The sequence below is a fragment of the Solea senegalensis genome, linkage group LG14 (assembly GCF_019176455.1).
Source record: "Solea senegalensis isolate Sse05_10M linkage group LG14, IFAPA_SoseM_1, whole genome shotgun sequence".
In the NCBI taxonomy this organism is placed as follows: Eukaryota; Metazoa; Chordata; class Actinopteri; order Pleuronectiformes; family Soleidae; genus Solea; species Solea senegalensis.
In genome coordinates this window covers 24,886,950-24,902,399 of record NC_058034.1, presented here as the reverse complement: position 1 = coordinate 24,902,399, position 15,450 = coordinate 24,886,950, and the positions used below count along the sequence as shown (strand labels likewise).

Here is a 15,450-nt window from a genome sequence, read left to right as displayed (position 1 = left end):
AATGTCAGCCAATGTCATTATGAGAATATTGCTAAAATTGGATATATGAATTGGATATATGAATGTTTACATATATTTGAGGTAAGATAACAAATAAAAATGTCTGAATATTCTATTTCTTTTTACCCACTCCATTTATTTGACATTTATTCCAAACTGTGAAAAGAAACTATAAGGAAGGACTGTTGTACATTATACAATTGATATATGGAGCCTAGTTATAATATTTCTGCCTGTAGGACCTGAAAAATACATTTTACATAACTGTAAAAATATTTTTTTTATCAAACTTGTATAACTGATGCTTTTCTATCACTAAAGTTAGCTGAGATAAATATAAGTATATATGTCCAAAAAGCCACATACATCAGTCAGTCATCTGTTGTTCATCTATGCAAGGTAGTCAAAGAAAGTGGGACAATTATTGTGTCACTTTGTTTGAAACACCAGATTAACACAGTGCTGCCCTCAGTGGATCGGCCCTTTGCTGCCCCATCTGCCATTAGCTTGTCCTGCAAATCCAATTATGTTCTTATGGTCCCTTGCCTAAAAATAGCAGAAAATGACAGGAAACGCTGAAACAACACGTCATTACAGAGGAAATTATGTTATGGAGCTGATGTCCTCTCTGAGGAGACGATTGATCCGTCAAGTGTGACAATTAATGCTATGACGGACAGAAGACAGAGGTGGATGGAATGGCAGCAGCAGTGGATGCATATAGTTGGAAGGATTAAAGTGGCGGATGTCTGAGGGAACTTAAGAGGAATCTCTTCACGTATCGGATGAAATAAGGTAGGCAACAAAATGTGTCAAAACCGAGATATGATGTTTTTACTATGAGCAGGACAAGGCAGAAAGACTGTGGACAACAGAAATATTGTATGTTTTTGTTGACTACACTGATTTAACCAATAGCTGGAGTGCAGGCCATCATCTAATCTTTATTTGAGCTGTTGTAATGACTCAGTTTCTCTCTAGAATTAACACTGCACTGGTTTGTTTGCAGGACAGGGTGACAGTGAGCCAAGCGTCAAGCTCATACAGCTGTGAGTTTATCCAGATTTCACTGGATAAACTTCAAAAATGTCAACCTTTGAGTCGAGCTTTGAGCCATGGTGACGTGAAGCAGTGGAATTTGCCATCCTAATTAAAATGTTAATATAGTTGTTTTTTACAGTTGGTTTGATTTCCTAACAACACTGCCAACTGTTATATGTCAGTGTTGGCCGTTTGTGCGTCCACATATGGTGTTAACGGCCTAGAATAGATTATTTTAGCTCACATGTAGACACCTCACCCGAGGTTATCCAGGTCAAATTAAATCAGAGTGCAGATAACCAGATTAAGAGAGCCGTGTTATTTGGCAATCTATCAATCTGCTGAGGCAAGTCTGGTTTCTGTCTGTGACGCAATTCTGTTCATGAGTCAGAATCAAAGCAAAGCAGTGTCACAGTGCAGTGTCTGAACACCAGGAATACCAACGGCAGCTGTGTAAATAGTACATGTGGGGAAAGTGAGAGTAAATAATAACAAACTTTACCCATTTTTAGATGATTTAAGTACTTCTATTCAAGGATACTTTGTATAATATGGTTATTTATCATATTTAAAAACTTTACCAAATGCCACCAGTGTTATTAGTTGTAAATAAGAATCATGGATCCATTACATCATTTCTTGTTTTACTTAAGTTTGATCCTTTTTCTTTTGTGTCAAAAGGCAATTTTTCCCATCATTCCCAAGATCCCATTATGTATCTATGTGATATAATGTAGAGCAAAGATTGGTGAAGGTCAGTATTATAAGACCATTATTATGGTCTTGTGTGATGATGATGATTGAAGTTCTCATATGAAGCAAAATGTATTAAAAATATTAGGATACCAGGTTATTTATTCCAGATTTGAAGGCAGCTCTTGATAAGGAATTCAGTTTTTTGCTTAAATTAAAAATGGTTCTTGTAGACAAAGAAATCAACACTTTGTATTGCTAACATTTGGCTATGTAGCAATAGCATACACTGAAGTGACATAGTAAAGCAAGTGGAAACTTTACATTTTATCCTACAGTCTGATGGGTCTAAATTATGACTTTTTGCCTTTCAAAGATCATTTGTTGTGGTCCATCATCCAGTGATTTTCTGGTAAAAATCAACAACTTCTTAGAGGCCTTAACCTTGTAACTGACTATGGAAATTCCTTTAACTGGATGTTGGTAAGTGATATGACTTTAATTTGAAAAGAACAGTATGACAGGAGTTAGCAGAAGTGTTTCCCATTAGATCTAAGTCCACTAAACCAATAAGCTTGTCTGACTGAAACTCTGACCTTTGGCCTCTAAAGGGTTATGGTGTCTCACGTATAGAGAAAGAAATACTCCCGTTTGTGTGTGTGTGTGTGTGTGAGACGTGGCAGGATGGGTACGTTCGTGACCCTGGCAGAGGTGTTGGAGGGCCGGGGTTCACCACTGGATGAAGATGAGGTCTGGTGCCTGCTGCTCGCCACCACTGAGGCTCTACTGGACATCTCCAAGAAACGTAATCAAAACCATCATTTGTATTGCCTTCCATTGTTGCTTCTTACCAGGCTACCAAATTTGGTTCAAAGGCAGGGTTCAAATGTGCCGACCACCTTGACCTCGGACCTCGGTAAAGCAAAATCCTTAAGTACATATTAAGTACATATAAAAGCTTTTTCTAAGGTTACAGAAACCATCTATCCATCCATCCATCCTCTACCACTTTATCCTCCACATAGGGGTCGAAGGGATCCGACACAGGGCGAAAGGCAGGGTACACCCTGGACAGGTCCCCAGTCCATCCCCAGGGCCAGTATATAGACAAACAACCATTCACTCACGCACAGGCAATTAAGAGTGTCCAATCCACCTACGCATGTTTCGACTCAAACTTCTTGCACTGAGCACAAGCAAAGGCTTGATGTACCTTTTACGTGGTCACATGTGTTCCTATCTCTGCACAGGTTCGGGCAACATGTACAGTGTGCTAAGTCCAGGCTCATTGCTGCTATCAGCCAACGGGAGTTTGGCCCTCAAGAGTTGTGCACGAAATGAAGACGTGGCCTCCTTCACAGCTCCTGAGGTCCAACAGGTTCATGCCACCTCCACCAGGAATCAAGCTGAAAAGGTACACAACATATTGACAACCCATTTGGGTCACCAAGGTTAACCTTCGGTCTAATCTGACTGATTATACAACCTTCATAAAGGATAAATAATCAATTTTTCATGTAACTGCCTCAAGACGTCAACGTGTCCTCCACACCAGGAAATGAATGGCTAACATTATAATATGTTAGTCAAACAAATGGATACCATTCCTGTACTCAAACACACTGAGATCAAGAGAAAATATGAATGGGTCTTTTGTGAACTGCTGTAAAAACATGATGTATGAGCTCTGTACATACTGTCCCAAACAAAAGCCCTACTGCAGAGATCATTTTCATATGAGGAAGAAAACATTTGTTCTGTTTTCCATCAGATGGTTGTGTATTCACTGGGGATGACTCTTTACTGGTGCGTTGACTATCATCTTCCTCATAATCAGGTACTTTCCTCCCTCTTGCTTTCACCGTTTGCTAAAACGTAGTCTTGTGCGTCGTAGCACATCATCTGTTTTCCTGTGTTCCACCTTCTTTCTTGCAGCCGGTCCAGCTGAGCTCGGAGCTGGAAGGTTTGCTGCTCAGCATGTGCGAGGAGATGGTGGTGAGAAGGCCCGACCTCCTGACCGTGCTTGAGACCTGTGAGCTTCACCATAAGGCTGCGATGCTGCCTCCAGCTGAATGCCTTATAAGACAGCTGGTTGAAGATGTCTACAGAAACTCAGTGAGTGTTCAGAGAGAGCCTGGTGGTTGACAAGTTTTGGTTTAATTTGGGGTAGTTCATCTTTCTTCTGGTTACTGATACTTCTTGTTCCCTGAGTTGGACAATGTTGTCTTTGCAGGATGATCACATGCCCATGGTTGAAAATGGATCTAAGCTGACAGACCGCAGTCAAATGGTCAGAGACAGATTACACAGTAAGAAATCTGGTGCCTTGTTCCACTTTCACTTCAGTTTGAAATATGTGCTCACTTGCTTTGTTGCTGTTAGATGAGTAGATACAAACCATTCCCTCACCTGAAAGTTCTACCACGAGCAGCTGATTAACTTTGTATAAAGCAGGGGGCAAAACAAGGGGTACATTAACATGTGGGCATAAGTATTAAGACAAGTTTGTTTTCCAGGGGGATCTTTTAGTAACTCAACATGGGCGCTGAAGAAGAAGATTTCTAGCACATTCTCAGTGGCTTACCCATCCAAGCCTATGGGGTATGAAGAACACAAACATATTCACACACAAAAAGCCCTTTATTTCACACACAAAAAACACAAGTTTAAGTTAAATATGACAAAACCAGTGTGGAATAAGAGACTACATTGAGATAACAAACCCTGCAAAGGGCTAATGCAATTAAAATACATAAGTTCTGGTTGCAAGCCTTCATCTCATGAGTGACAGATCTTGACTTTCATCAGAATAAAAATGGAAAACTCATTTTTCCCAGGATTCCAACGCAAGGTCGAAACAGGGAGACGTACGGCAGCTGGCAGCAGCTGAACCGCAGCCCCTGCAGTCCGTACTTGGACGCTAATCGAAACAGCAACTTAAGATCCCTGGCACAGTTTGAGTCTACAGTTAGTCTGAATGAAAAGAGAGTGAAGGTGAGACTGATTACTGCAGTGTATAATCTGATTTAAAATGAAGTGGTACATTATAGAGGTTTCATTTTTCATTTGTGTTACAGGACTTTGGCCCCGAGTTCATTAGAATGTTAGATGAAGCACTTGTTGTCTTGGAGCTGCCCGGATCAATCGTGGTGAGTTCTTGAAAGAAAATTGAATTTCTGGCAATGTATATCGACATAGTTCTCCAAAAAGTATGTTCATCCACTGAAAGTGTTCTCTCCCAGGCCATATCAGCTGGACCTTTGGCTGGCCAGGAAAATTTGAGAAGGGGTTTTGATGATGTGACTCATTTCTTGAACCACCCAGTCAAAACTGTTCATGTTAGTCTTTTTTAATATAGAATAACAACAGCCAAGCAAACTGAGCGTTCATCCATTCAGATGTAGGAAGCTGGAGTTTATCTCTTTGGTGCACCAAAGCGATGCACCAGAAATTCTTTCTTCATTGCATGGATACAATGACTTGGATGACCAAGAACCTTCACAGATTTCTTCACATGTGTTCTCCTTTTTTTTAGTCAAAGAAAGGGAAATCTCCAACCACTCAGCGAGAGATAAGTGTGGTGATGCCAAACGGTCAAAGCATCCTGGTCAAGTGTGAGGTGAAATCCCGAGGAGGCGACGTCTTTGACATGATTGTGGCTCACTCCAACCTGATGGAGCATTTCTACTTTGGCCTTGCTTATAGTGATGGTAAAGAAGCTGATGAATTGAAGAATGACTGATTGCTTGACTTGTCAATGCTGTCATACCATGTTGTTCCACATGCTCTGCTCAAATGTTTGTCGCCTCGTCTCTTATTAGATAATGAGTTCTTCTTCCTGGACAACGACACAAAGATTTCCAAGGTCGCACCAGATAGCTGGAAGAAAGTGCCTACCGCCACCTTTGTTCTCTATTTCAGGGTTAAATTCTTTGTCAGTGACATTTCCCTTCTGTTGTAAGTATTTTTGCATGTCTCTCAAAACAAACATAGTTGAACAATGTCTTTTATCACTCAAACGTGGGCCTTATTCTCCATCAGGCACAATCAGACCCGTCACCAGTACTACCTCCAGCTCAGGAGAGACCTATTGGATGACAGGCTGTCCTGCCATGAGGAGTCAGCTCTGTATCTGGGAGGGCTGGCACTGCAGACAGAGTATGGGGACTGCATGCCTGAGGTTAGTCTAGGCAACTTTTCTTTTGTGATACTTCCATAAAGTTCTATAAAAACCTCTAATGGACTTGCTGTGTTTAGGTGTTCGGTAGGAACTACTACCGCCCTGACCAGTATGTCCCCAAGAGTGTGATGGAGAAACGTGCCTTGCCTTACATTCAAGAGGAGCTAATTCGACTTCACTCCAACAACGCTCAGATGCTGAGTGACGAGTCCAAGCTCGAGTTCCTCAAAGTACCAAAACATTCGCGTTTGAATTGAACAAACCCTAACCCTAACATCTGTTGAAGTTTACCATCCAGCACCATCACATGGAGTACATTGCCACTCTTTTTGTCCCTTCAGGTGTGTCAACAGTTGCCTGAATACGGTGTATTCTTCCACCGTGTGACACGTGAAAAGAAGCCAATAGAAGGAGAGATTATCCTCGGGGTTTGTGCCAAAGGAGTCATCATCTGTGAGGTAAAAGATGGCAGCAGATCCACCAGTCAGAATTTCTACTGGAGGGACACTGCAACCATCTCCTCAAACGTAAGTCAATCAAAGTCAATCTTTTTTCCCCTTTTCATTCTGTTTCATGTGTGAAATTTTATCATGATATATTTTCTGGCTGTCCATGCAGAGGCGGAAATTTGTAGTAGAGAGTCGTGGCTGCAAGAAGAAGTCTACTTTCATCACAGAAAGTTCAAAGATAGCCAAGTATCTGTGTAACCTTTGTTCAGCCCAACATAAATTCAACAATGAGATGAACTCTCGTCAGCTCAGCCACAGCCTCACCTCAGGTCAGTTTGTTATGGAGAGTACATTAATGACATGACAAACAAAAACAATACGTCAAAATATTTATTTGGTTACACCTCCAGAATCAAATATGGTGCAGTATGCGGGACTGTGTCGTGGCCAGAGCAACCAGCTCAAGTCTGTCTCGTGCTCAGAGACACCACAGGATGAAAGTGGTCTAACCACACCTCGGGACGAGTCCCTGTCCAAGATGTGTGATGACCTCACGGCCAGGGTTGAGGCTCGCATTAAACAGCAGCGCCAAATCAACAATGAGCAGAGGTGCTTTAAATTCAAAATCAAATGTATAAACAGCTGTTTTCATTTATCATTTGAGGTTTTTTTTTTTTTTACTCAATTACTTTTCTTTATATACAATACCTGTTTTCCTGCAGTACCTTCTTCAGCAGCCAGCGCAGTAGCCCTGCGATGCGTTCCCCAGCATTCTCTCACAGGAGTGTATCTGAAGCTCCCTCTGGTTCTCCAGCAGCTAGAGGTACAGGCAGAACCAGAAATGCTGCTCACCTTCAAGCATGAGGGAATGTAACATAGCTCTGCATTAAATTACAATTTACATTTGCAGTAACAGCATTTGGTGAACCATGATTGAGGACAGTTTGGTTTGAAATTACCTCGTGTGCAGCCAGGGACAGCAATGCGAGACAATGCGCCTTGGAGGAACACAACGGACAATAAGGAGAAAGGAGCTCCTTATGTTAGTTCAAGTAGATGGGTGCACATCTAGAGGTCTTGGCAAAACATTTGTGACTTTAATTTGATTGGAATAACCATTGGTAGCCTGTAGGTTTCTGGACCATCTTCATTCCATACGTTGCTACCCCTAGGTTGGCTATACTGAGTCAGCAAATAAGGACAAAACATTTAATTTCAAAAGGTTTTGCTTTGAAATGTGGTGTTTATGTATCTTTCAATGTATATCTTGCAGAAACCCCAACTAAAATGAGGTCGCCATCAGAGCGAGAAGTCATATGTGTGTCTTTAAAGAAAGACCCAAGGCTTGGCCTTGGTAAGCTGATCATATGTCATCATTCTGTCTCTATTTTTTGAAAAAACCTCCTGTGTTTGACATGCGTGTGGTTTGTGCCCAACCAGGTATAATAATAGTGGGCGAGGACACAGTTGGATGTTATGATTTGGGCATCTTTGTTGCCTCTATTGTGCCTGGTGGACCAGCTGATAAGGATGGACGCATCAGACCAGGTAGATAATTATATACCTAATTTATCTTTTTCTTTTTTTAATACTCCTTTTATAATGACACAATGTCGGATCTGCTGTCGTAAAATATGTGACGCGGTAACACATGAAGCAGGACTTCAGAGTACTATCAGAGTGATCCCAAAATGCATGCCAAGATTGTATAGCAACGGGTTCTAAAGGAACCCTGTGAGCCTTTCGGGTCACACAGAGTTCAGAATTGTTGATGGGGTGATTCACTTCTCCACTGTTACTGGACACCGCCGCATTTTCACTATGACCTTTGCCCTTAGGTGGTCGCCTGATCTCTCTGAACCACGTCAGCCTGGAGGGGGTCACCTACAGCGAGGCGGCAGAGGTCATGCACAGCAGCCCAGAGGAGGTGCAGCTCATTGTCTCACAGCCAAAAGGTGTGAGTGTGTGTTTGTGTATGTAGGTACTGTGTATGTGTGCATGTAAGGATACTGTGAACCAGTGTTTGCATGTATAATACACTGTGATTTAGTAATTAGCCTATTCTAGATGTACCTGCTCCTAATGAATGCAAATTGGTAGACAATAAATCTGTGTTTGTTCTTTTTCCTTGAGGCAAACAGAGCCCCAGTTGCTCTTGCATGAGTTCCTGGGAGTGGATAAACATGTTTAATATGTATTTCATTGTATTTGTCCCCAATTTATTTAATCCACCTGTAAACTGTCAGGCTTTGTGGACGCGTCTTTACTTGGTCATAAAATCTGGGAGATATTGGTAAATATTAAATGCTGAGGCTGTAAATATGTAAATATAAATATCCTAATGTTTAACACCATTGTTGCCAAGAGTTAGATGAAAAGATTGACACCACTTCCAAGCTTAGCGTAGTTCAGCTTAGCGATAATACCTTTGGGGTAAAGCTAGCATGATTCTGCTGTTACCTGTAAAAACAGCTCCACACACAGCTAACAGCTAACTCTCTTCATAGAAGTCATTAAACACTTTCAGACAACAAAACACAACCAACCACGCAAACATATACAACATTTTCTACCTTCAAATCTGTTGCCTGCAGTTCGCCTCAGTCCCAACTGCGTGCGCTCACCTGTGCTGAGAAACTACGAATCCCAGAATATGGTGATGGCAGATGGCCGATCAGACGACAACAGCGTGGATGAGGTCATTTCAGTCATGATGACGCCGAAGACCACTAACAGGCTACACGTCCCTGGTGACGTCCGAGTCCTTGGAGCACAGGTACAATCATGCTCTATCTGTATTTATTTGAAATGCATTCAAAATACAGTATAATAATAATTATTTTGAATAATTGAACAAGTTAAACAACCAACACACATATGCCATGTTGTTGTAAATGTCTGATGAGGGCTGAACTCTGTTGTTTCAGGATGCATCGTCTCTGTCGTCGTCCTCCCTGAACTGTGTGAGACCTGAGGAGATCACTGTGGAGCTCAGGAAGATGTCAGGAAGTCTAGGCATCAGCATCTCTGTGAGTTAATGAGTCTGTGAACAGTTGATTTCACTGTGGGATTAATATTTAATTTCTGATGTCGAGCACAAGCTGAAACTAATGTGGTCGTCTTGTATAAAGTGGTTTTATTGTTAATAACGTCAATAGCAAAGTAGTTTATTACTTAGGTTAGATCTGTCCAGCCATTACTGTCCCCTATTCACTTTATTTAAAGACATTGGCGCATGAAGTCGGCAATTACATTTGGCCACTTGGCTCCAAATCACTTCATAGTGGAAGCCACTGAGTGTTGAGACTAATGTGGCCATAAGAATTTGATTAAAAACCATTAGGTAGAAACAATTATTTGTGCAGCAGCTCATCGTCAGCAGAAAATCTGCTCCTCTCAATCTGATTAACACCTGTGGTCTGATGAGATCACTGAGGGGGGCGGGGGTTGTGTTGCTCCACGTTACATCACTCACAGTGATCATTACTTCAACACATGCTGGTGGAAGAAGTATTCTGATGATTACCAAGAGCTAAATGTCCAACTAATACATTAAATACTCCAAATGGGATTTTAATTTAATCATTAGTAATCTGATAAATTGTATTTTTAAATATAAAGACTTTCATCGTCCTCTTGTTTTCCCTCCTTACTTAAAGTTGAATGAAAAGCCTCTGCCTCTGATTGTTCAGGGTGGCGTCGACACAAACCTTCCTAATGGAGGAATTTACATCAAGAGGCTTGTTTCTGGAGGAGCAGCTGAGAGAGACGGACGCATACATAAAGGTATAACAGCTCAACATCAAGGCCAACACCTTGTCAGGAAAAATCTTGGGTTAAAACTGTACATAACAGCCTCATGCAATTTTCAATTAATAGCTAATAACAGTTATTTTCAATGTAATATGCAGGTAATATCATGGTAATGAAAAATGATGTAGACTACCATCATAACTACCACGTACAATATTTCATGCTTATTCTGATCATGTTCAACCAGTTACTGTGTAATCACCATGAATCAAACCTGTTTTTATTTATTTTACTACACTTTACTACATTACATTCAAATTAACAACGTATTACTTGGAAAAATACAGTAAAATATTCTCCCATACATCATTTTCTTTTCCAGGCGACAGACTGTTGGAGGTGGATGGTGTTAATTTCCAGGGCTTCACTTACCAGCAGGCTGTGGATTGTTTGAGTAAAACTACTGAGGTAACCATCTATACATTTCTGATAACTCATATAAAGTCACTGTAATACTTTTAAATTGGATGTTGCGTTCCTTCTATTTCTGTCCTCTCCTCTGTAGGTGGTTACCATGGTTGTGGAGAAGGAGCTGATGAACCTGTCCACGGTTTCTCTCAGTGCGGACACCAGCAGCAGTGTGTCCAATCAGAGTCTCAGTCCAGCGTCCAGCAGGCCCAGACTCAAGAGCTCCTCGTCCACCAGCACTCCTCCAAACACGATCAGCGAGCGACGCAAAGACTACAGCTTTGTCACTGACGGTGGGATACCTTGGTGAAATGCTGCTTACTTTTCCATAATTAGAGTGTAGTTGACATGTGTAAAAGTAAGAAGAACCTTTCAAATTGAGCAGGATTTCAATTTGTAACATGAAAAATCATCTGGAGATTAAAGGATGGGATGACAACAGACTTTAACCACATCACAAAAGGCTGCCCTAATAAAATCTGCACCTGCCTAAGTCTATGATATCATATGAATAGTATTAATCTCACAGTTTGACAACCTTTTCTAGCTGGGAACTGAAGTTCATAAACCCATTAATCTCTGCGCCAAAGTCCATAGAGAAAACAGTAGATTTTACATGACAGCACACATGGGTTGTTGATCCACTGCTGCCTTCATCACTTAGCTCAAATGTGTTATTCTGTGACTCCGGTGTTTCAGATCCTTCAGTTGGTTTTACCTAAGTGACACAAACCTATCAAACACAGCAAGAGTAGACCAGCAGCATGATCTCAGATACATAAGCAGCATTTAATAAGATGAGCTTTTAGCTAACCGTCCTTTGTGGCAGCCATGTTATCGTTAGCTACCTCCTTGTAGCCTCGCTAGTTAGCTGGATATTAGCACAGGTTGGGGGTAAGTGTATCTTCTGCTAATGTCGTTTAGCTGTGTAGCATCAGCTTGGACACGAGAAGTGATGTCATACGTTCATAAAATGAAAGCATTAATTCGACTCACACACTCACAAACTTTACACAAGTGAGGGTGAAGGTGTGTCGACGCTAAACTGCGCTAGTCTGACCGCTTCAAGGTGAACTTTCACACACTTCCTCCTCCTCTTTTTCCCTGATCTTCCTTACTGACCCTGACCTCGTTTTTCGTCTTATCCCCGTGGCCTCCTTTATCCTTAGACCTAACCTTCTGCATACGTCATCCCGCATCATCGTCTCACACAGTAACACAACCGTTGACACACAAGAGCACATTCATACTATGACTAAAAAAAAGGGCCATGCAATAACCAAATTCCTCAAAATAGGAAAAGATATAATAAATATGATATATGATGTATTCATATATAATAATCACATTTAACATTTACACACCTAATTAACACCATTTATTGGACAAAGTATTTTCATTTAGATTTTTAATTTCTCTCCCTTTTCTTCCACCTCTTGTTCCCATCTTCTCCTGAATCTCCCTGCATCTACATCTTCCTTCTCTCCCACCTCCAACACATTCAGAAAACACCCAGGAGGTGACGCTGACTAAGAATGCCAGTGGCCTGGGCTTCAGTTTCCTCATGTGCGAGGTGGATCCGCCCACCCGGGAGTTTAGCAGCCTGGTGCGCATAAAGGAGCTTTTCCCGGGTCAGCCGGCTCAGCAGAGCGGCAGAATCCAGGAGGGAGACGTCCTGTTGGCCATCAATGGCCAGTCACTCAAGGAGCTCTCCTATCCAGTATGTGCATATTTCATTTTCACCAAAAAAAATTTTTTATTCTTATTTAAATGAATGTTGAATTAAGTCAATTTACCAATTACCCACAACTTCTTGGCACCACTAATAACCGTGCTGCCCTTTCACTTCAGGATTATTTTGAATTTAAATAAATAACTGACATCTAATGGTGAGACTGCAGATTGAAGCACTAACCCCTCCCATTCCTAAGTGCACCAGGGAACTACGGTGGCCTTTGCTGACCAGAAAGCATGTCATTCTTCTTTGTTTGTGTCAAGGATGATAGGACCCAGGTAAAAGTGCAGGTAAAAAGAAAAGGCAGGAAAGCAGACAAAGACCAGGGAGTGATAAAATGACATGATAGGACAAGATTTGAGTGTCAAAACAAAACAGGATGTGTCAAAATAAAACCAATACAAGAAAAAATAAAGTTATTGGAAATAAATCAAAGATGCGGGTTAGGATCATGATGGTTTGTGTATTAAGTTTCTTATTCAAGTTGTGGAATGGCTGATTGGTCCAGTCAGGCTGCCGTAGAAACATGCCAGCACAAAATGTTATAAAGCAAGGCCTTTAAATGTACAGTATTTTACATTACAATACTACGGCCCAAACCAAACAATTTCTATTTTAAAGGCATTATACACTCACAAATGTACATATAAGTAATTAAAGTATTTCATTTCTGTCAACAAACTCTCCTAAAAGTTACACACTACACCTTTAAATTTGCTAGTAAACATTGAACTAAGACATTCTCACTATAATCTTCAATGTAATTACAATAATTACTCTAATTTCTAACTGTTTAAGTCACTTCTATGTTGTTTTTACATGGGACAAAATCACCTCTGTCCTGATTAAAGTACACACTGTTAATAAAGTTGGATTCAACACTGTAAGAATCAAACAATGAACAGAAGGAGGAGAAAAATGTTCCGTGACTGTGGATAATGAGGGAGGGAGTCGTGTGAGGTGACCTGCTGCGACAGTGGAACAGGTTTACAATTAACAGGCCAAACAATGGAGTTACTAAACAGGCCTTTTACTGGCATTCATTAAATAATTATCCACTGGCAAAAGGAACATGGAGAGTTGTTTTCTCTTGAGTTTGAGTCATACTGTATGTTAAGAAGTTTGTAAATTGCAGAAACTGAAAAACCTGTTTACGTTTCTTCAAGTTGGTTTAATGACAAATTCATTTGGACCACTACAGAGCACTATAGCTTATGTATGTAAGTTTTTTTGTTAAATGTGGTATCACTTTAGTCAAAAAATATTACTTTATTCATTCATTGAGGAATTAAGACACTGGTCTTATATATATATATGTAATATTCCTAACACAGAATGCACAAACATGTACACAATTACACAATTGAATCTACTTGCATTATTTTGTCTCGTCTGATTATCTGAATATTAAATTAATACTGCATGTCATATGTATATTAACTACATAGACTGTATATAAAAACAGATGTCAGTCACACTGGTGTCCACTCATGTGTGCTCTAAATTATCGCCTATTTTCCTCTAAATGGGAACATAATTTACATCATGTTCTATTTGAAGGAGATGTGAAACAGGTGATTGAGATCATTAACTCCTCAGGTACATGTTTACTGCTGTTCCATCCATTTTGCAACCAGGGGAGTCGCCCCCTGGTGGCTCACTGCTACTTCTGTCCTACTTCTTGGGCTTCACTGCTCAAACCAGCTGCTGTAGCTCCTGCAGTTGCTTAACAGTTGTTTCTTTTTTCGCGCAGAAGGTGCTAAAATTGTTCAAGAATTCACCACCTGAAGTTCAACTGACACTCTATCGGCCTCCCCCTGGTACACACACACACACACGCGCACACACACAGTCTGGTTTCCATGACAATATAATGTCACTCATCCGTCGACATGTTTTTTTTTCTATAGGGCTTCTTCCCTCCATCGATCAGTTCCCCGGCACATGAGCAACCTCACAGCGATGGACGGAAGGAAACAAGGCTGTTTTTTTTCAAGAGCATCGACGTGACCTCGCTCGACACCAACGCTGCAGAAAGGTCAGTGCTGTTAGGTAATGTCACATGATGTCATGTGATAAAACCATGTGCGAACATAAAGGTTGTTATGAACTCATTTCATTTATTTCAAACCAAACACCACCAGCTTTTGATGAGGTCTTGTATTTAATATTGTATTAATATAATAATATCTGTATTATTGTTGATATTGTGTCTTTTGCTTCTTCCTACTCCTTTTCAGACATGTTTTTTTGTGCTGTTTTTCCATTGTGTTCTTATCACATGTTCAAAATAAAGACTTAAAGACTAAAAATTGATGAATTCATTCAAGTATAAATGAACAACATAAACAACATAATCTACCTCCTGCTGAGATATGACACTATGATGTTTGTCTCTTCTAAATAACAGAGGGGTTTTATTTCTTTTTTTTAACAGGTTCATTGAAGAGACCGACATGGATCAGGATCAGGAAGTCACAGTGGTTGGACGCTGTATGACACTATCATGTCAAATCCTGTGGGATTATGAAGCAGATGTGTGGATTAAAAAGGGTGAGTAGCCGGCATAACATTCTTTTATTGTGTGTTAATTTCAAAAACCTTCACTTTATTGTCAGATTTCTCCAAGAAAAACGGAAAAGAAATTTATAACATGTTCAGTTCTCGGTTGGTTTGGCAAAATCCTTATGTAATGTTTCAAATCAGAACATAATAAACTGTAATAGCCTCATATTTCCAGGAAAACATGTGCAAGTGAAACCAAACCAAGTTTGTTTTACTCATGGGTTTTGACCTTTTTTTTGTAGATGAAAGTGTATAATTAAAAATAACAATAAAATTATGAAAATATGAATCATATTTTCCGTCTACGTTTATGAGCAGAGGCTGAAAGCGGAGTCCACACTTTTTTACGCCAACGTGAACCACAGCTGACCTCAGTGCTGACTAATCCATTTTCAAGCATCTCATCAATTCAACCACAAGGGGGCAGCACAGCACCATATGTGACATCGCTGTTCATTAACGGCATTTTGCTGTGTTTTCTCCACAGAAAAGCAACAACGACATCCGAACAACAAGGACGGAAAAGAGAAAAAATTATAACTTGACTTCAGATGTGCAGAATATCA

The 15,450-nt window shown here is 40.5% G+C and overlaps 1 protein-coding gene across 6 annotated transcripts; it reads left to right on the top strand.

The window, feature by feature from the left end:
- The first annotated feature begins 572 nt into the window (after positions 1-572).
- frmpd2 (FERM and PDZ domain containing 2) lies at positions 573-14,872 on the top strand. 6 transcript variants are annotated; one of them, XM_044043628.1, is made up of 29 exons: positions 573-795; positions 2,409-2,539; positions 2,985-3,148; positions 3,506-3,571; positions 3,670-3,849; positions 3,968-4,043; positions 4,251-4,335; positions 4,572-4,728; positions 4,812-4,883; positions 5,270-5,444; positions 5,556-5,691; positions 5,776-5,914; positions 5,992-6,144; positions 6,256-6,441; positions 6,533-6,692; positions 6,774-6,972; positions 7,086-7,186; positions 7,637-7,717; positions 7,804-7,911; positions 8,202-8,318; positions 8,958-9,139; positions 9,291-9,392; positions 10,056-10,149; positions 10,499-10,584; positions 10,682-10,877; positions 12,090-12,304; positions 14,076-14,139; positions 14,230-14,357; positions 14,757-14,872. In XM_044043628.1, the coding sequence occupies exons 2-28, from the start codon at positions 2,419-2,421 to the stop codon at positions 14,265-14,267; spliced, it is 3,453 nt and encodes a 1,150-aa protein (XP_043899563.1). In that variant the 5' UTR covers positions 573-795; positions 2,409-2,418; the 3' UTR covers positions 14,268-14,357; positions 14,757-14,872. The 6 variants fall into 6 exon arrangements, with proteins under 6 accessions (XP_043899563.1, XP_043899560.1, XP_043899562.1 ...); XM_044043625.1 differs by having other exon boundaries at positions 14,073-14,139; XM_044043627.1 differs by having other exon boundaries at positions 2,111-2,539; positions 14,073-14,139.
- Positions 14,873-15,450: the final 578 nt, after the last annotated feature.